At 38.1% G+C, this 22,219-nt stretch overlaps 1 protein-coding gene across 4 annotated transcripts in view; it reads right to left on the reverse strand.

The window, feature by feature from the left end:
• The window catches only part of Vps53 (VPS53 subunit of GARP complex), a 145,043-nt gene that overhangs the window by 104,732 nt on the left and 18,092 nt on the right, over positions 1-22,219 (reverse strand). For 2 of the 4 annotated variants that reach the window (XM_027924437.2, XM_071603931.1), the window contains 3 exons: positions 5,800-5,886; positions 1,831-1,946; positions 171-290 (listed from right to left, as the gene is read on the reverse strand). In XM_027924437.2, coding sequence (XP_027780238.1) covers positions 171-290; positions 1,831-1,946; positions 5,800-5,886 — 323 coding nt within the window. Of the gene's footprint in view, positions 1-170; positions 291-1,830; positions 1,947-5,799; positions 5,887-13,646; positions 13,666-13,733; positions 13,900-22,219 lie in introns of those variants that run through there. The other 2 variants (XM_071603932.1, XM_071603933.1) reach the window with 2 other exon arrangements.

Consider the following 22,219-nt stretch of genomic DNA (forward strand, 5'->3'; position numbering starts at 1 on the left):
TTATAAGTGGCATTATAGGGGGATCCCAACATCACACAGATTTAGATTAGATAACAACTGAGGTTGCTTCATACAATAAGATTCAACCATGAGCATGTAGAGCTCAGCGCTTAAGCACTTCCTATGCCATCTTTTCTCAAATGATGACCTTTTCTTCAGTGACATTTTACCTTTCAGAAAGCTGCCGGATCTGTGGAATCCCCATATACTTGTGGAAGTGTTCCAGAACATTCATTACACCCTGAAGAAGATTAGCAACTTCTCCATACTGTCTGCGCCTGGTCATGGCTCTGCAAGGAAATTAGAAGTTGAAAGTTCTTTAAAAACAACAACAAAAAAAACACATTAAGGACATGAGATATAGACATAGACAAAATTGCTCTAGCTCTAAAATATACATCAACTCAATTTAATAAACATTTACCAAATGCTGGATGTGTATGGTGCTGTGTTCTGGGTGATTTTGAAAAATAAAAAATAAAAAAAGATGTGGCCCAAATCCTCAAGGTGACACCATTCAATAAGGGAGAAAGTCAAGTACACATGAAAATAATTGCTAGATTAAATAGAAATACAAGTCATGTGCTACAAATGGTACAAAAATGTGTGAATAGATGGATTCTCACTGGGTGGTGGGAGGAGAATCTTGTCAACTTGAATCTGGATTTGCATTGGGCATTATGGGATTAGCAGGGTTTTAACAGATAGAGATGTTACTATGTGAGGATTGTAGCATATGGACAAACCACACTATCTTTCAGGATACACATCTATATACATTTACAGGTTAAATCTGTAGGTTTTAAGCCAATATAAGCAACTCTGTGTCAGAGATGTCCACTTTCCCTACTGTAAGGTTAATGAAGCTTAAATAAAAGATGCAGATAAAATCAACAGTTACACACAAGGAAGTACAACTATTAGATCTAAATTTTTCATCAGGGTTGTTCTTTTACATTAAGTGTATAATTTATTATTTTCCTTCAGAGGCATTTGAAAAGGCAGGCTCAAGTTCAAGCCAAGGTGTTATGTTGCTACCACTGGACACTTGAGGGAAGGAATATCGCAAACTGTTCTTCCAGTCCTGCTGACTTGTTCTCTGGCTGATCACTCCTTGCACGAGAAAAGACTAGGGATTCCTTGATGTCCAGGCTACACCCAGGAGTGCTCCAAAGGAGTCTGCTCTCTCTTCTTTCCTTCCAAGCATTCCTTTATTCCCATCATCTCAAGATTTTGGATACTGTATCAACATTTCTGTGAAGAGGCTTTCTCTGTCCTTTAAGAAATTACACTGAGGCTGGATCAAAGGAAATTCTCAGCCTGACACAGACTGTAGAGGTAAACTGAAATGCTAGAGAAGGAGGATTTGGATGGATCCTTTGCAGTAAATAACCAGCTCCTACTTTCAAACCTATTTTTAAGGTACTCATGTCTCATTCCCTCTATCAGCCAAACAGGAAGCTTCCATCTTTGGAAAAAAAAAGTGGGAGGCTGAAGCAGGAAGATCACGAGTTTAAGACCAACCTGGGCAACACAATAACACCCAATCTTAAAAAGAAAAAAAAAAAAACAAAAACAAGGTGGGTTGATGATACATCAAAGATCTGTTTCCATAGGTGAAGGTGACAGACTGTGCAACTCAGTCCAATACCAGCAGGAAAACTTTCCAAAATAGAGGCTGCTGGGAGTGATTCTGGACCTGAATCACCCTGTCTGCCATAATGGTATAGCTCACGTGTGAATCCCATTCTTGGAATCATTCTCACGTACTTTCTGGATCCCCCTCAGATTGAATCTTGTGGGCCCCAAAGAGAAGTCTACATTGCTTACTCAAGGGAATCCACACCACCTGCCAACATGTGCAGGTGGTTTAGCGTCGTGATTGAGGTGGTCAGGTGGCGTTTGGCATGATCTAACTGCTTGATATCACGGGTGATTTCTTTGACCTAAATATTGAAAAACAACAGAAAAGAGAAATGTTAAGAAAGTTGCTAACACTTCTGTGAGCAACTCCTCAAGAAAATAATGCACATGAAGCAAGGAAAAAAACCTTCAGATAGCCCTGGAGAAATCACAAATATCCTCACAATTCAAAATCAAAATAATTTCTAATCTGCCCCTTTAAATTTAATTTGGCATTTCTTCAGACTTTATATAACAGGGTTACAAAACCCTCAATGGTGAAAAATAAGTTAATTTTATTTGTCACCCTCAACAAAATGACCCAAAGAGCTTATAGGGTGCAGGAGCCAAGTTCAGCACATCTCCTTTTTGTTTTTAGTTATAGATGGACACAATAACTTTATTTTTATTTTTATGTGGTGCTGAGGATTGAACCTAGGGTCTCACACATGTGAGGCAAGCATTCTACCGCTGAGCCACAATCCCAGCCCAGCACATCTCCTCTTGAATAAGGTTAAAATAGTGTGACTTCTGCCTGTAGCTACTGGGTTCAGCACAAAATGGAGAGTGAGGCAGCTAGTTTTACTGAGATGGTCTTTACTAATGGAATTAGGGTTTATTGGTTAGTCTGCAGCAAAAAAAAAGGCTTTCAAATCTCAAATTTAATTCCTGTAACATGAGCTTAACATGGAGCATTGTAAGAGAAGAGGGACTTTAGGGAGCAAGAAGGCAATCTGGGGAATAAAATTCTGAGAGTGCTGCTCCAGCAGGCCTGAGAGAAAGAGACTCTATCTGGGAAAACAGGTGTACTTCAGTCACTGGGAAAAGTGGATTCAACAGAGAAGGTGGAGAAGTCCTCCAATTTTACTGACACCTAAATGAACTCTTTGACTAAACCAAGGCCATGATAACTGAGAAACATTCTTTTTTTTAAATTTTTTTAGTTGTAGATGGTTTTAGCTTCAATCCTAACATCATTAGGGACTTTAACTGCTATGTTTAAAGTCATAGTCATTAGTGTCCCTTCTCATTCTCTGCACTATTCATCAACCATTAAATCCTGACTATTCTTCCTCTGCCTAATCTCAAGAATCTATCCCTTACTTTCTCACTGCACTCACCAGAGCTGGCCAGTTTCTGCATTCCCAGGATCTCCTTTACTCCCATTACATGTCCTGTGCTGCTTTAAACAAACTGAGCTACTTGCTTTTCCCTAAACACAAGCCTCATTGGTAGAGCAAGGGGTGCTCAGGTCAAACTTACATGAGCCGATTCTGCAGAACTGATTACTCATGGTTAGTTTACCCTGTTTGTTGTCCATGGGCATCCAAACATGATATGCTAGATTTTAGAGTTAGGCAGGTCTAGGGCTAAATTCCAGCTCTACCACTTTTCAATTCTGTGTCACAGGCCAAGCTTCTTAGCCTTACCAAGTCTAGGTTTTCTAATCTATAAAATGATAATCGTCAAAATAATAATGATAATGAAACCTAGTCCATAAGATCATCAGGAGGGCTAAGTTAGATTGCATGTAAAAAAGAAGTGGCATTGGGTCCAGAAATAAGTCCACACATTACAAATCAATTGATTTTTGACAAAGATTCCAGGAAGACACAATGGGAAAAGACAATTTCTGCAATGGGATAACTGGTTATTCACACACAGATGAATAAAATAAGACCTTGTGTCTTACACCATTCATAGAAACTAACTCAAAGTGAAATCAAGACTTAAATATAAGATCCAAACTGTAAAATAGATGGAGGAAAATAAGAGGAAATCCTCTATGATATCAGTTGGTCAATTATTTTTTGGATATGGACCCAAAAGTACAGGCAACTAAAGTAAAAATGGATAAATGGGATAACTACTGAACAATAGTTTTTAGACCCTGATTCGGCAATGAAGGAGTGTGAATGAGAGAAAAGAAGTAAATGAAATGAGTCTCATTGCTCTGGATATGTGGGAAGTCAATTTGTGGACATAATATAGGGGAGGATAGCATAAGTGGAACCTGATTTTGTTTGTTTTGTTCACATGGTTAATATTGGGTTTTGAATGTCACACTGACCTTGCTTTTCTGGAATAAACCTCATTTGTTCTTGGGAAAAAAAAAAGGAAGTGGCACCCTAGGTATAGTGGCACCTGCTTGTAATTCCAGTAGCTCAGGAGGCTGAGGCAGAAGGATCTTGAATTGAAAGCCAGCCTCAGCAAAAAGCGAGATGCTAAGCAACTCAACGGGACCCTGTCTCTAAATAAAATACAAAAAAGGGCAGGGGATGTGGCTCAGTGGTCTAGTGCCCCTTGGTTCAACCCCTAGTGCCAAAAAAAAGGAAGTGGCACCATGCTTGGCACATTAAAAGAACTCAACAAATACCAGTTCTCTCCTCATTCCTTCCTCCTCTTCCCCTTAGCAAAGCACTGTCCAGGGAAGCAAATAAGACATCTAATAATGCCAGACGCAGCTTACTTGAATGACAGGTCATTGCATGCCCCATCTGGAAGAGGAAGCATAGTCCAGAATAGCAAATTAGAAACAGAAGATGACTTATGAGCAAAAAATGAGTACAATAAACTCTAGCAAAAGTTGCATTTGACGTGTCACCTAATAATCACACTTCAACAGCCCCTGGTAGGTGTAGTTCACTCTTTGGAAAGGACCATAAATCCAAATCCCTAGTAGTCTATTCAGTTCTCTTCATATATTTAATTCTCACAATAACCCTGTTGACATAGATGCTGTCATTCTTATTTTATGGTTGAAGAAACTGAAATCCAGATGCATCATATTACTTAAAATTTCAATCCAGGAGATTGCATCTCAGTGTCTCCATGGAATAACAGTGGTGACTGCTGATCTTTGGTCAGCAGAGTGGCCATCTGAGTACATCCCAAGAAACCACAAATTTGAGGAACAAGAACTTAATTAATTTCTAAGGAGTCAATTGTTTTGGACCCTTTTTATTTTTAAACTGTTAAAACATCTGGATGCCTTTTGTGGATAAAAGTAGTGCCTCTCTTTTTTTTTCATTGGTAGGGTTTTTTTAAATTGTGTATAAGTTGATTTTTTTGGTAAATTCATTTTTAATGCTTGAATATTGAAAGAACATACATTACTAATTCTGTATATTTAAGAATCTTTTAGAAAATACTTTCCGATTTATATCTCAATATATGCTCTCTTCATTTGTCCAATATTTAAAATATGTAGTCTCTATTATTGCTATTTCCTAATAGCTTTTAGATTCCAATATGTATTAGAATTTTGGCTCTCAAAGTTGCAAGTAAAACTGAACAATTTCTTATTAAAATTATTGGGTTTTTATGTGTAATGTTAACACTTTAAGTAAAATTAGATGTGAAAATAGCAAAGGAATATATATGACTCAACTATTTTCTGTCTATCAAAGTTTCTAAACATGATACTCTGTTTGCCATAATAAAAAAAGTTCATTCTGGAAAAAAAAAAAAAAAGAACTTAATTAAAACTATATGTATGTAAACTGAGCAGGGTGCACCCCATCTCCCAGATCCAGGACCAGTTTTAGTGTGCTACCAAGTTACATATCATCATGTATCTTGATTGAGAAATATGTGATAAACAAATGCTAGAGAAAAAGCATCCAAAATGACTAGGAAACTATTTTGGGGAAAAGAAGAAAACTTTTCCTATTTAAATATGGGAATGAAAATGTAGTGCAGGAGGGACAGTGAGTCACCATTGTCTAGCAGCTCCCCTTGAGTCAGTCCGTAATGCACTCACAGGGACTTGCCTGAGAGATGTGGATGACTGTGGCTGGCAGGAAGTGGGGGAAAAAGTTCATTAATTACCATGACTGAGAGAGAAACTAACTTCCTCTGCGGATGCAAAAAAGCTAGGAGGAAACCTAAACTCACCATTTGTTCTGATTTTTCTGCTTTGTCTTTGATATCTTTGATTTTGCCGAAGAGTTGTTGAATAGCTTTCTGGGCCTCTTCAAGTGCCTAGATGAGAGAAATAAATGAAAAACAAGAAGCAATGCAAGACAGCACCAATCACTACATCATAATCAATTCCAGCCTCAAAAGAAAATTACCATAAAGCTATCTTGATTCACTGTACACATGCTGACAATTTTACTGTACCAAAATAGTAGTGAAATAAGAGTCTAGAATTTAGATATAGGCAAATGCTTGGGACTCTTACCAATCTTCATCATAAAGTTTTAATTTAAAAACTAAGCCATTTTGCTCTATTTTGGTGATTACATGCTATTGATGACAACAAATAAATAGGACATGCACATCTGTGTGTGTGTGTGTGTGTGTGTATGCGTCCGTACACGCACAATAACCTTCAAAACCTGTAAAGAGATACAGGTGGCTCTAAGTTAGGGATAGGGAGAGCTCTGGATTTGGAAAGTTCCAGGAGACTGTGTCTTTAAAAAAAAAAAAAAATCAGAACTGTGTATGGGGGTTCCAGTATTGTAGCAAAACTTGAAGACAACTACAGTGTTGCACTTAAAATACCAATGAAATGAAATTAGAAAGGTACACTTGAATGGTGAACCAAATGTGTCTATGGAAATAAAAACCTATAAATATGGATGCTACACATTAAAACTAAGACAACCCATAGTATCTTTTGTGAGTAAGGACAGCAACAGGAGGGAGTTGGGAGGGTGTTAGTGTTACATACTTGTAGAACACATGCACTGCACTGTCCCTTTACTGAGGGTGACCTACAGCTGAAACACTGCTCTAAGTTCCTTGGCAGCTGGAGTGCCAGCCACACCAGGCAGCATTTCATTCACTTCTTCGCTCATTCAACAAGAATATACTGAATATGTCCCATATGCCAAGGAAGGGAAGAGAAGACAAGAAAGCCAGGGATTGAGCCCTCAGGCATTAACACTGGGAAGTCATGAAGAAAAGAACAAAAATGCAAGAGGAAAATCGTGAGCAACATGAGAGAAAACCAAGGACAATGATGTCACAGAAGCCAAACAAAAGTGTTTAAAGGAGGAAAGGAGTGATTGTATCTTATGTTGTAGAAAATTCATGTAAGATTAAGATAGAAAACTGCAACTGAACTCAACAAGGAAGTTGCGTGCTGATGACCTTGACAAGAGCAGTTTCAGTGCAGTGCAGGAGGATGGAAGCGGAGAGTGCCATGATGGAGAGAAACAGTGATACAGAGCAGGGACAAGCAAATGATGACCTGTAGGCCAAATTCAGTCTGCTATTTGCTTTTGTAAATAATGTTTTTTTGGGGGAAATGGCTCATTCAGGTATTATCTATGATTACTTTTCACCCTAGTGAGGATGGTCACTACAGAGACCATACGGTCCACAAAAACTGAAACATTTACTGTATGGTCTTTAACAGAAAAAGTTTGCATTATGCCTACTATAAACTACTTTTCCAACAAGTTTTTGCTATGAGAAGACAAGAAAATGGGGTAATAGATGAGTAAAGTAATTTTTTTTTTTTTGAACTGGGTACTGAACTCAGGGACTTGCTCAGGCAAGACAAGTATTCTACCACTGAGCTATATCCCAGTGCTAAAGGGAGTAATTTTTAAAGATAAGAGATGCCTATAAATGTCTGTTATATAAATCAGTATAAGAGAAACTCATTGCAGGAGGTACAATGGAATAATTTTAGAAGGACTTTTTAATAATGTTCTTGCATTGTCTAAAGTGTAAGGATTAGCTGTCTAACAAGAGTTATATAATCCTTTGAGTATACACCAAGGACATGAATAGCTTTCTAATGTGTCCTATAATTAAAGCACTCATCCATCCTAGTTTAGCCAGGACAGTCACAGTAGATGACTACTGACTCAGTATAATTACTAACAACTCCCTCTCACTGTCAAAAGTGATGCTGTTAATAAGCTATATGGTCACCTTGCCTACAGCATCAGCCAAAGCTATAGCATAGCTGGAATTCCACAAATTTTTGCCAACTGATTTAAAATACCACCAGGGACAGTGTTGCATGCCTGTAATTCCAGCTACTCAGGAGGCTGAGGCAGGAAGATTGCTAGTTGGAGGACAGCCTCGTCAATTTAGTGAGAACTTCTTTCAGAATACATTTTAAAAAGAACTGGTGGTGTAGTTCAGTGGTAGAGTGCTTGCCTAGCAAGACCCTAGGTTCAATCTTCAGAACTGAAAAGAGAAAAAAATGAGCCAATCATACAAGTGGCAATGCTGAGATTATTGCTCTGTATTAAGAGGGCTGACACCCATCACTCCCCCTAATTTCCGGGATCAATTACAAGCATTAGTTCAAAATCACAGCATCACACTTGCTACTGATATAATCTATTTGGCTAACATGGAGTCTAATGCCCTAGATGCTCCAAGGGGGTCAGTAAATTCTAAACCCACTGAACACTTCTAAAAACTGTTGGGTTATATGAAAAAGTACCTTGGAGACCTTGCAGGCCAATGACCACTAGAAAAGACTGACCTTCTTGGGCATGGCTTGCATAAAATTCTGTGATATTGCAGGTCATGTCATGTTATAGTGACGTGCTGACATAGCCAAACACCCCGAACACATGACATTCAGCCAGGAAGGCAGAAAAAGGGCTAAGGTCTATACTTAGATTTCTAAGTCTAAATAAGGACACACCATCCTTCCTAAGGGAAAGAGTTCTATCTCTGTTCCCCCCTTATTCTCAATCTGGCATCCTACCAGAACTGTCTCCACTGAAAGTAGCACTTTTTTCCTCCAGCAAACAAATAAGACTCACACAATCTTACATTTCATAGTCTTTAAGAAAGATAAACAGTCTGCCAGATTACAGATTTTTTTTTTCAGGCTGGAATACTTTTGCTTTTTATAACAATGTACTAAAGTTGGTGAAATTTAATATAATTCATTTTCCAGAGTCAAAAAGTTCCTTGAAGCATTCATTCTATCAAGAAAGTCCATTCTCATAGACACCCTAATTTTGATATCTAACCTCTAATAATCAATAACACAGAGAAGAACATTTTGTAATTGGAAGAATCACAAGAACTATAAAAGGATTTTATTTTTAAAAAATACTAAAATACTTTTACTACCTGGGTAATCAGAAAATGTGCTGAAAGATTGATTCTGGCATTGTCCCTAGACACTCTTTAAAATAAAATGTAGCTACTTTCCATTCCAAACTAGATGTGGACTAAAAACAGAACTAATTGCCCCAAAATATCTGCTTTCAATCTACTCTGAATTTCTCCCTCTACGTGGACTTTCTGAATCATGCACCGATGTGTGGCTGCAGCCTGCATCTGAGGGTGTTATTAGGCAGCACTTTCTATGGTGGCCCTCTTTAACTCAAAGTCTACATTCAGGATATGAAAAGCAACCCACTGAGCTAGCTTCCAAGTCTCAGCAAAACCAATTACAATACCTATTTTTTCTGTGCATCATTCAGTGTATCCCTTACTCTTAATTTTCCTTGCCTTCTGAAGGAGCCTCTGAACAGGCTCCCAAGCCACACTAGATCATGTTCAAAGAAGATAAGCAGTATGGGATCTGGCCCAGGCTCTACTGCTTTCTTCTCCCCTCCATACTTTTATTTTCTGAAGACCTATTGTTAGCCTCCTGTGTAGATAAAGGGGCTCTGAACCAATGGAAATGCTTTAAGAAATCAACATTGCCTCTAGTCTTAAAATGCATCTAATTTTGAAGTTTGCTCTATCAGAGAATTATATTGCCTTATTCTGTGCCTTTATATTGCTTTATTCAGGCAGTCTTTCAGAGATTTTAAACTGAGATCCTATTTGTTTTCACTGCAGGAAGGAGAAAACGTTGTTCATTTTCAGAAGAACTGGTATGGCTTTAGACTGTTCTTTGAAAAAAAAAAACAGATGCTAAATCCAAGGTTACTAGGAAGAAACTTACAAATTTTTCATCACTCTGTTATCATTTCTATTTTCCACCTTCCCATCTACCTGCTAGTTCTTTTCTTTTCTATTTATTGCATGGAAAACAATGCACTGTATTAGTTAAAGCAAGAGTTTTTTAGCATTGGGATTTGATGCTTGGCCTTGCCATTGAATAGTATGATCTCTGTTAAACCACTAACCTTCTAGAGGGACAGTTTCATAATTTCTAGAACAGAAAATAACATCACCTATATCAAAAACATTCTGTTTAGGAAGGAACACAGGGCTAGGGAGTGAACACCTTTGGAATTGTTGGCCCAGTATTCTTTCTCCCCCAGCCAATCTTTTCTCAATGTTTCCTTTAGAGTCCACTGTCCAAACGGCAGAGAAGGCTCAAGCTGGGCCAATCAGAGTTTTCCTGTGATATTTACAGACCTGGATTGGGAAAGAGGGTTCATCTATCTGGTAGTAGAAGAGGGTTCATCTATCTGAGTTAGATAGCAATGAGGTTCCCCAGGAACAGGAGGAAGCTGGTCTCCAGCTTATGCAGCCCATAAAGAGGTACAGACTTAGCTGATATGAAGTAGTGCTTCATTCCTGGGCTGCAGCTGCATAACAAGTTCAGTTGAGACACTCCTCTTCCCACAGCTAGATTGTTCAACTTCCTTCAAATCAAGACACAATAGTATCTTTCCAAATAATCCCTTTTTGCTTAGGATATTTATTTATTTACAGTATAAAATCTGGAGATTTAACCCAAATAGCCGAGCAACAAATTGACCACACAGAAACTTATGCTAGACAGCAGATAAAAAAACCCAAGCCAGCCAATTATGCTGGACTTTAGTGACTAAGACTACATTTACCTTTATGGATAATTGTTGGAAAGATTATTAAAATAAATTTTTCCAAGGGTATTTGTATTACTGACAGACCTAATTAACTCCTTAAATATGAGTGTGAAGAGAAAAAATGATAAATATCCTGTAGCCTATAAAAATACAACTTATTGCCTCATTAATTATTGCCAGCTAATATGTCAGAACTATAATATACTAAAGTTAATATTCAGGCTTTGAAACAGGCATATGTCTATTAACCAGACCTAGACAAACTGCTGGTCTCATAATCCCTAAAGTGACTACTTTAAATATTATTCCTTGCTTATTCAATTTCGGCCTTTGTGGCTATGTCTAATGTTTGACTTAAATTACATCCAACTTCCTTCATGGTCAGATAAGTGCTGATGGAAGGATGAGAACTAAGTAATGATGTTCTAAAAGACAATGTAATGAATAATGTGAGTGAGCCCTTTGCTCTATGGTTTATAAAGAGGCCTAAATGCCATGGCAATGAAAATGTCTGTTACTATGGCCAAAACAATGCGTCCCAATAAAATTGGGAAAAGATTAAAAATCTTCTAATGAGTGTTTGGCAAGGTAATAATAATCCATATTATTGTGTTGACTGTTATGAAGATAATACGTTTTCTACTAATTCTTTTTGTGTTTCGATAGCAGATTGTGATGACCTTGGACCAAGAGCCAAGTGACTGAAAAAAAATTTCCCAGTTACATCCTTTTTTTTAATATTAAGAAAGGGGGAATATGTGGGAGGCCAACCTTACGGGTGACTGAGTTACACTCCCCAGCTGGGTGCTGAGGCGCTCAGTCACAGAAATGGGTATGTCTTGCTACAGCCCCATGGGTGAAGCTATGCTCACCTGTTCCTTTGTAATATAACCCCTTGCCCTGTTTAGGATAGAATCTTCCATGGAAGTGCCTTGTGTGTGTCCCCTCCTCTTACTGTGCCCTTGGGTGTGGCCTACCCAGGTGTCAGTCAACCTGCTGACAGTGGACATCATGAAGATAGACTCAGCCCCCTGAAACCTGACCGTTTGCCTCTTTTGAATAGCTTCTCCTCAATAAAAGGGGTCAGCACGTGCTCTCTCTCTCTCTCTCTCTTTCTGTGGACCCTTAAGGTCAGAGGAGCCGTCACAGCAACCCCAAAGAAAAAGGTATTTGTGTCTCTTGTGTGGTTATTTCGTGAAGCCCAGTTAGCCCAGTTTAACTAGAGTAAACCCTGAGCCTTTTAGTCGCGAGAACAGAAACCCGACACTGAGCCAAATCCCCAGCCCTTTTTTGTTTTTTATTTATTTGGAGACAGGGTCCCACTAAGTTGCTTAGGGCCTCACTGAATTGCTAAGGCTGTCCTTGAACTTGTGATCCTCCTATCTCAGCCTCCCATGCTGCTAGGATTATAGGCATGTGCCACTGTACCAACTGCTTAAGACATCTAAATTGCGATTTTGCCCTTGCAACCAAGAGAATCTTGACAAAATAAAGCACAATCAATGCTCACAGGAGGGACTGCTAAGTGGCAATGATTAATATCATTACCAGATCTCTTACGCAGAATGTAATATTTCACATTAGACCATAGCTCTAAAATTCAGAGGTTGTTGATTCAACTTTTTATAAATGAGCTTCATAAATAAGCTGGTAAATTTCACTATCTGCAGGCATGTTTGGAAGAATGGCATCCTCAAATCACACTGAAAATCAAAGATGCTCCAGAAAAAGTTTAAATCTTTTGCTCATTCCCACAATAGAAAGTGAATGCCTACTAAATGTACTTGTGTTAGATACTGAAGAAAAAGATTGCTACATAGGGGAACTGTCTTTAAAGAACTTATAAGGAAACGTGTAAGAAATATAAGTAACTGTAAGATGAAAATGATACAAAGAGGTATGAATTAAGAATCATTCAGCATCCTTTGGTAAACCCAGAAAATCGTCAAGAGAGCAGAAACACTGATGAGGGCTACTACATCTGATGAGCCCTAATCAGAGGCCCTAATGGTATCTACTAACGGTAGACACCTAGGGCTAAGTAGCCTATCTTTATGAAAAGTCCCTTCTGATGCTGCTGGCCACCCTGGCACCACTGTGAGCTGCTGCTATGGAAACAGGGCACCTGTAGCTGGAGCAGCAACAGTATCAATGCAGCCCGTTCCCACAATGATGCCAAACAGTAGTAGAGGCTACAGGAGTCTCACAGCCATGGATGGCAGCACATGTATAACACCATGCTTCCTTGCATCCAAGAACACACCAAGCACCTTCTGGGTCTGGCAGCCTTGGTCAGATGCCAAATAGGTGCCTATCAGAGGAGAATCACTGGTGTTAACACTAACTCTTTCATAGCCCATTCAGAAATCTTGGGTATAAAGGTGCTTTATTTAAAGCACAGATTTCTTTCCAAGTTTGTGAACCAAAAGAATGTAAGGAGCAAAGGGAGTAATTCTCACCTTATTTGTTAAAATGCTCTGTTCCACATAAGTTACTTTTATTTATGATTTCTGTAAACCACATCCACTGAAAATGTGAATCAAAAAGCTCATTTTTTATTGTTTTTAGGAGACAAGCCAGAAGTTAAAATCACAAGATGAGGCAGAGACACACATTCAGCCTTGCCCAAACAAGACTAAACATTTACATTTTAAAGTTCTGCTTATATCTGTTATCACCCATAGCTAAAACATGCTCACCCTGAAATAGCTGGGAGTGGTGGAGGCATTCCTGCACAGCTCCCTTAATGAAATGTAACCCTGGAGGAGGAGTGCGTTTAAAGCAGCAGTTCCACATGGCAAAAGAGGAGGAAATATTTAAGCAAAGGCTCAGCTGCTTTTGCTGAATAAAAGGCACAGAAATCCAATACGGGGAAATGGGGCACATTTAAAGGAACAACTTGTCCAAGTTTAACAAAGGACTACTTCCCACAAATAGCTAAGCCTCCCAACTGCCAAGTTTGAGGTTACTTACTTCATACTAATTCCCCATATCTTACTATTACTTCTAATTTTAGTCACTTACTCTAATCTATATTACGGGTCTTCATTCAGGAGAAAACACTCTTTTGTGGTGATATCTAAATGTTCCTCAGTTAACTTTTAGAGATACCTTCTGTACCAATGTCCTGTTGGCCATGGGATCCCCTCGGAGCTTTCTCAGAAGAATCTGATCTTTTCCTATTTCACTTATTCTCTTCAGGATCTCAATCATTCCTGGATTTGCAGCACCACAAGTATGCAGTGGACACAGCTCTCTTTTCACCCTTGGCTGCTTCTCTCAGTCTGGTTTCTTCATTATGCTGAGAGAGACCAGCTAGTGAGCAAGGCCAGGGTCACTGCCATTGTTTGGATTCCCCTGTGAACCAGTTAATTTTTCAGGCTCTGCAGTGAGAAAAAGTGGCTCTCAAACCTATTTATAAACATCTGTCACTGTCTGAAAAGAGATTTTGGTGTAGACAAGTTTGTGGCATGCTGGGAGAATCAGAAAACCTGTGAATTGTGATTGATTCACTAAGTGTGACTTTGGGAAAGTCACAGAACATATTATCTGAGCCTATTCCTTCATCTACAACACAGGGAGAATGCCGTCTACATGGCCTGATTCACGTATCCACAGGATCAAGTCATGATATATGTAACAATATTAGGGAGAATGCAAGGTAAACATTTATACATTAATATAAATGTAGTATAATAAAACATTAGTATTTTAGTCTGGACAAATAACTCAAAATGTATGTTCTGCAAAAACAACTCAGAATGTATCTTTGCTTACAGTGAATTAATCACAAAAAAAAATATTAGCCTTAGCTATGTGCAGTGGCACATGCCTGTAATCCCAGAGACTTGGGAAGCTGAAGCAGGAGGATCACAACTTTGAGGAACAGCCTCAGCAACTTAATGAGACCTTGTCTCAAAATTTAAAAGGCTAAGGGTGTGGGGCTGGGATTGTGGCTCAGCGGTAGAGTGCTCGCCTAGCACAGGCGGGACCGGGTTCGATCCTCAGCACCACATAAAAATAAAGGCATTGTGTTTTATCCATCTACACCTAAAAAAAAAAAATATTAAAAAAAAAAAAAGGCTAGGGGTGTAGCTCAGTGTCAGAACATCCCTGGATTCAATTCTCAGTGTGGCAAGATGACTACTATAACAAGAGACATGTTAACCTTAAAACAATACATTCTTAGTTCTAAAGATCTGGGAAACTCCAAGGCTAACAAGTGGTACTGGAACCTGTGCACAAGATACTGATTTAATTACCAGAATCTCCTAATCTCTAAGTATGCAATGAAATAAAGAAAAAGTATATATTTCTTAACAGAAGCAGAATTTGGCCTAATTATAATGATGTTATAACAGGAATAATTGTAAACTATCCTTTCATGTGACTGGGAACAAAGTTCAAGTATAATAAGGAGACAAGGGTGAGTAATCAGGTCTGATTTGGATTAAACACTACTCAATTCACCTCTTCTTCCACTTTATAAAAGACAATACTGGGTCATCAAATTTGTCAGTAGAAACATCTGCAGAAGAAATGTCTCCCTTCTAATCGTGAGCTATTATGAAAGTGACACTAATATATTTTGCCTAACATCCATGTTCTAGATATTATGATATCTAGTGATGAACTCAGCATCTTTTCACAGTCAACAATACAATAGGGAAATATAAATTAGAATCCTGGCCTGTTATCCAATACTTTATGGAAGATGATAAGTTTCTTGTGCACTTTAAAACTTTAATCTAGATGACTACAAAACACCAAACCAAAACAGACTAAAAAAGCATTATCCCTGGTTTTGCAAAATTAATCTCCTTCCAGAGGAGACCTGGGAGTCCAATTAGAGCAAAGGAAATTTTATAGCTTTATTACAGACTTCTGAAAATAGGGAGTTATTAATGGAAATGCTGACAGAACAACCACAGTACTGAATTCATGCTGTTTAAAATACTATATTTCCATGGATTTAAAAGAGGGAAGAGGAAAAGGGAGGCCAACCTCTTACATGAAGACAGAGTTTCAAATTCCCATCCACTGTTCTCACATATCTGAATGACTTCTTGTGTCAAGGACTTGAAATCCAGGAAAGCTTTGCCCTGTCAGCAGAAATACTGCAATTTTTCTAATGCACAACCTCCAACTGAGGATGGAATTTTCCTTACAAAAATCTCTACCAGCAATCAAAAGCAAGAGTGACCTGGGTAATAGCCAGAGCAGTTACAGTAGTGATGAATGGCATTTTCCTCTTCAGATGCTGAGACTCCAGTTAAAACTTGTGACTGCCATTAACATGGAAACAAGGAGATGGCAAAAATTATGCTTGACCTTCCTTTCCTGGCTCCTAACAAGTGCCAATTTATATGGAGATGGCTCAGAAGAATAATAAACTTCAGTGTTCCTTCTTGGCACACTGTTTTCCTAAAGCTATTTTCAATAATCCTGTTACAGACAATTGGGACTTACGTTTCTAAGGACAGGAAGGAAATAGTCTAACTGTTGGAATTGTCAACTAAATAAAAGAAAAATTCAAAGTAGCTTTATTTGGTGTGGGGAGAGTATCTTTGTTAATAGGCATGGAACACTAAAATTAAAGATTCTCTAGCTTATCTGAAATACATAGTCTGCACAGATTAAATGAATCTGAAACACATAGTCTACACAGATTAAATGAAGATAAAATAGGAAGCAGGCTTATGTTAAGGTATTCTATGTTTACTGAAAAAGATAAACTTATTAAAGTTTAAAACAATATGGAAACAATATTTCCAAAGAGAATAAATTTTTTTAAAAAATTTGTTTCTTTCATTTTTCTTTTCTTGTTGTTGTTGTTGTTTGGTACCAGGGATTGAACCCAGGGGCACTTTACCAATGAGCCACATCCCCAGACCCCTTTTTAGAAATATTTTATTTTGGGCTGGGGTTGTGGCTCAGCAGTACAGCGCTTGCCTAGCATGTGTGAGGCCCTGGGTTCGATCCTCAGCACCCCATAAAAATAAATAAATAATATAAAGATATTGTATCCAACTACAACTAAAAAATAAATATTAAAAAAATCTAACATTAAAATACTTGATTTTTTTTAAATTTTATTTTAGGGACAGGGTCTTGTTAAGTTGCTTAGGGCCTTGATAAGTTGCTGAGGCTGGCTTTGAACTCCCAATCCTTCTGAGCTGCAGGGATTACAGGCCTGAGCCATAGGAGATTAAACATTAAAATGACTAAAAATTATCACATTGTAAACAATGTTGTTCACAATAGCCAAAAGGTATATCAAGGCTCACAACAATTACATGTCTAAACATTCAGTGAAAAGAACCAAAAGCAGGGACTCAAATACATTTGTAACCAATGTTGTTCACAATAGCCAAAAGGTGCAAACAACCCACAAGTCCTAGATGGATGGAAAAATGAAATGCACTAAACCCAAACAACGTAATATTCTGCAGTCATAAAAAGGAACAATGTTCCAAAACATGCTACAACATGGATGGACCTTGAGGACATAACAAGGGAAGGATGCTAGAAACAAAAGGTCAAATATTGTTGGACACCATTTATACAAAATATCTAGAAAAACAGGCCAATTCATAGGGATAAAAGGTAAATTAGAGGTTACAGGAAGCTGGGAGAGATGTTGCTTAATGGTTACAGAGTTTCTGTCTGGAATGATAAAAATTTCAGAAACAGAAGCAGTGACAATTGTCCAATATTGTGAATGTAATTAATGCCACTGTATATAAAGATGGTTGAAATGGTAAATTTTATTGTACATATATTTTATGCAATTTTTAAAAAATTAATAATGTATAACAAGACATTGAATAGTATACTTAGATTCAGATTAAGCTGTGAGTTATATCTCAATAAAGCAATTAAAAATGTGTTACCAATTTTATGCATAAAGGCAAAAAATGCCATATTTAATAAACAAATAAGCAAAAAAATGCCATATTTAGTAAACAAAATTGGGTAAAAAGTTCTTAGGTGAAATAAAAACTATATAGCCAGAGTCTTCAGAGATAAGCATACCTTATGTTATTTGAAAATAAGAACACAAAAGGTACGCTTAAGTATTAAAAGAAACTCAAAGAATACAGGGAAGAAAGAAGTATTAAGGATAAAAGTATAAAATAATGAACAGGAAGAGGAAAAGAGTAGAGTTGATAAATAAATAAATCTAGGTACAAGTCTCTTGAAAAGGCCTAAAGAAATTCTGGCTAGTTTAATCTAAGGGGTGAGGAGAAAATACATTATGGATGCAAAGAAAATAAAAGCAGATATTTAGAAAGGATGACTAAACTTAAACATCTGAGTGAAATTATTTTCAAGAATCTACACTTACTAAAATTGATTCAGTAAATGGGAGATATAACTATAATCACAGAACATGTTTTCATTCTCAGAGGACAGCATACTGAGGCAATAAAGAGGCTCAAATTAGTGGGAGCAAGCAAACCTGGAGGTGCTTGAAAGCAGGGCAGTCAGGATGAAAAGGAGAGGAACTGGTGGAAAAGTCACAGGGACCTGACAAATGCCTGGATGCACAAAATTGGCTTATATCATAACCAGCAGCAGCAGCAGCAGCAACAATATTACTACTATTTACTAAGTATGAGTGAGCCTGTTATTGTCCCTGATGTCTAAAGTATAATAATTCTAATTCGCACCATCCTGGAGTAGGTATTATTACTTCCATGGCATAGGTGAAGAATCTGAGGCTCAGAGAAGTTAAGTCACTTGTCCAAGGTAAACAGAAAACAGCAGAGCCAAGAATTCAAAGCACAAGTTTTTCCATTTGACCAGGCTGCCATATGATATTACATTAGTAACACTGTTCAATCACCTCAATTACTTGAGAATTAAAAAAATGTTCAGTCTCCTTCATTGTGTATAGAGGAGAGAGAAGATAAGTTGATTCTTTATAGGTTGTCTAAAAATGAGGAATTTTAGAAGACAAGTAGTAAAGAGTTTCAAACAAACAGCAGATGTGTGTCTGCCAAAAAAACGCTATCAAGGCTCACATGCAATAGCAGGATGAAGCATGGTGGTCAGATGAACCCGGTCACATGGCAGTGCTAAACAGTTGAGTATACATGTTACCAGTTGTTACCTCAACTACAGTCAGTGGCACTCAAGAAGTGGGCAAAACAGATCATTCACTTGAATTTAACATGTCAAATAAAGACCTCTACACCCAAAATCCTGGCTAAGGAATGGTGGTAGGGCCCAATCAAAACCAGGGGCACTGCTCCTGCAGAAGGCTGAGCGCCTAGGCTGACTCCAGGGCTGCTCCACCTACCCCAGTGCTCTCTGCACTCCCAGGTTACACCCAGAATGAAGCAATTTCTGAGTTTCTGAAGTTTACTGTTGTTTGAAGGTAAGAGGAATAATACGAGGAGTGGGAGGAGGGAAAAAGGAGAAAAAGACAAAAGAAAAGAAAAAAGAAAGAAACAAGCTGGATGTGGTGACACACACCTATAGTTCCAGCTACTCTGGAGGCTAAGGCAAGAGGATCACTTGAGACCAGAGAGTTCAAGGCCAGCCTGGGCAACACAGGGAGACCCGGTTCCCTATCCCATCGCACCCCAAAAAAAGAAAAAAAAAAACAACCAACCAAAAAAACTTCTGATCATTTTCAACCACTAATGGGAAAATGTGAACTTATGCTTTAAAAACTCAATCATTTTCAAGACAGTATGTGTTAGGAGTAAAAAGTAAGTGGCAATCTTTTTTTCCCCAAACTACGGTGCTTTCAAGACTAATGCCTCTGTTTTCTTTATTTTCATCAGTCAGTGGGCTTCACTTTCTTCCCAAGAGAGAATGAGAAAAAGGATACATTTAAAATGATGAAGGGCAAGAATACAAACCTTCCTACAACTCAGCTGATAACAATGAATTCCTAATCCCACGCGGTGAAGATGATGCTTATGCTGTCAAGTACCATCACCCACCTAGTTGAGAGTTTGGAGAATGCTATTTTCATTCTAATGCTTGAATTAGATGATGTGCTAATTTTTATGATGAAAATCAAGGAATGTTTTCTCCGTGAAAGGCAACATGCTTTGCTGATTTAGTTAATAAATCTTTATGATATCTCCATGAAGAATGAAGCAGGCAAATATTAACAGCTGCCTTTTCTAGAGAAAAGTAAGACAAAAAGATGAAGAAAAATTATTCTGGATAATAACTGGGGACAGGTGGAAATCCTGTGTTTTCGGGGCCTGGCACTTTGTATTAAAGTCAGAATGAGGGGAAGAGAACAAGAAGTCCCTAATGGCATGCCACATGGCTCTGAATCCATCCACTTCACCTTTTTATCTAGAAGTCAAATCAAGACATTGAAGAGCATGTCTGGAAAATCTGCTAAAATGGGGAGGTCATCACAGATTCAAAAGGTCTCAACAGGTTGGAGCAATCAAGCAAAATTAGCAAGGTAAAACCAAGGGTGAGACACATAAAGTCTGGCACTTATTTAAAAAAAAAATCTCTTGCACAAATAGAAGAGGAGAAAGTTTAAATGAAGTTCATATGAAAAAAACTTGGGGCAGTATTGCAAACCATTGGCTCACAGATGTGTTTTGTTTGGCTTTTGCAGTGTTTGTGAAAAACATGAAGCCAACATTTAAAAATTGGGAGAGGCACATAAAAATCCAGATTTCTGGCTTCTCTAGAAAAACTGATAGAATTGGAAACTCCAGGTCTGTATTCAGACATGACAAGGAATGGTTAGAATTTACGTATGGCTGTCCCCTTCAGACAGAGAATTCACACCAAGGACGAAGGCATAAGGATTGTATGGCAGCCTGCTTAAGCCATTTAAGTTTTCTTTTTTCCTCTGAGGACATCCATTTGCAACTCTTTACCTGGGGGGCTTAAGGGGACTGCCAACTCTTCAGAAGCCCATGGTGTGATACAGCTGCCAAAAGTTTCACCAAATCCAAGATAATGGAAGAATACATTAGTGGCTCTGAACTTTTGAACAGTTATAGACTCCATAGAGAATCTTAAAAAAATAAATAAATAAACCAATGAGTCTTCTCTCCAGAAATATGGCTATCCATACAAATATTTACAATTAATTTCAGGGAACTGACAGGCCCCTGAATGATTCCAGTCTAGAACAAGGAGGCAAACTGTCCCTCTGTATGTTCCCATGGTATGTCTACTCCTGGGAACCACATTTTAAGAGGCAAGCGGACAAATTTCTAACCAAAGCAAAGCTATCAGGATGATAAAGGAGCTGGAAATTACATCATAAAGTTCAGAAAACTTAGAATGGCTGGGCTAGAAAAGAAACAGTAAGAAAGGAACATAATAACCATTTTAAATTTCAGAAGCTGTAATAAGGAAAAGGGATTAGGCTTACACTGGTCCAGCTGGCAAAATTAAATCAATGAGGAGCTACAATGAAGTCTATTTTACTATTTCAGTTCAGTCTAAGAAAGTTTCTTATAATTAAATCTGTACAAAACTGGAAGAGTTTGTCCTATTCAGTGTGGGTCAATGAAGTCAGGAGCTTCCCATCATTGTAAGGATGCAATGTCATAGATGGGGATGTTATATAAAGAATTCCCAAACTAGGTGGCATCTCGCACTACAATTATCTGAAGCTTCTTCCAAATCAAACTTTTAGTGATCAGAGCTGGAGAGGGCAATAATAATTCTCTTCCCCTCCCACACCTTACTCTGACCAAAGAAACAGCCCCATTGCATCCAAGCTCCATTCAAGATACAGAAACCCAGTGGCTGATCTGTCTTGGTGATTCTCAGTGAGAACACTGGGAACTGGTCAAGGTTTGGCTACTCTTGCAATTTCACATGCCAGCTTTTTCCTTCTCTAACCTGTTCTTCTATTCACCTCCCTTTCCACCTACATTCAAGCTGTCCATTTTAATTACTGGGAAGCTGCATAAATTTCATATCAAATCATGTACTTGCTGAATTGACTCATTTTATCCACCAACTTTCAAACATGTTGGTATTTAATTAAAGCTTTGGATTGATGATTTCAACAGATAAAAATGGGGAGGACTCCATGCCATATTAACTTTGTAAAAGCATCACCGTCTGGTTAAAAGAGGTCACAGACAAGACTAGTTCAAATTGGCCCACATAGGAGGTGGTCAACAAGCAAAGAATTCTCCAAAATGTTTAGCACAGTGCTAACCATGCAAGTTGGGGTTCCGGAAAATTGTTAGGAAGTAAAGAAATGGCCTCACTGTGTCTTCAATTTCTAGAACATCCCTTGCTCCCAAGGAATTTTTACAAAGAACTCTTTTAAAACTCTTCTGTTAAAAATGTATTTTAAGACACCACAAACGTGAAGTAAACACTTTCCCCTTATTTGCACAGATTGAGAAAGCACATCTATTCAACTTGAATGTGATCGAGATGAAATTTATGAAAGGAAAACTCGTTATTGTCCATACTGCTGCTCTCCTCCTGAGTGTTCCTCAGAAGCATAGAAAACGAGTTCTGAAAGCGAACTTTTCCTGTGTTCCAGGGAAGAGGGGAACGTGGGGCCTCTTGACCTATAAAACTCAATATTTTGGAACATCCATAATTCTCTCAAGCCTGTGCCAGTCAAATAG

The sequence above is a fragment of the Marmota flaviventris genome, chromosome 17, assembly GCF_047511675.1.
Source record: "Marmota flaviventris isolate mMarFla1 chromosome 17, mMarFla1.hap1, whole genome shotgun sequence".
Taxonomy (NCBI): Eukaryota; Metazoa; Chordata; class Mammalia; order Rodentia; family Sciuridae; genus Marmota; species Marmota flaviventris.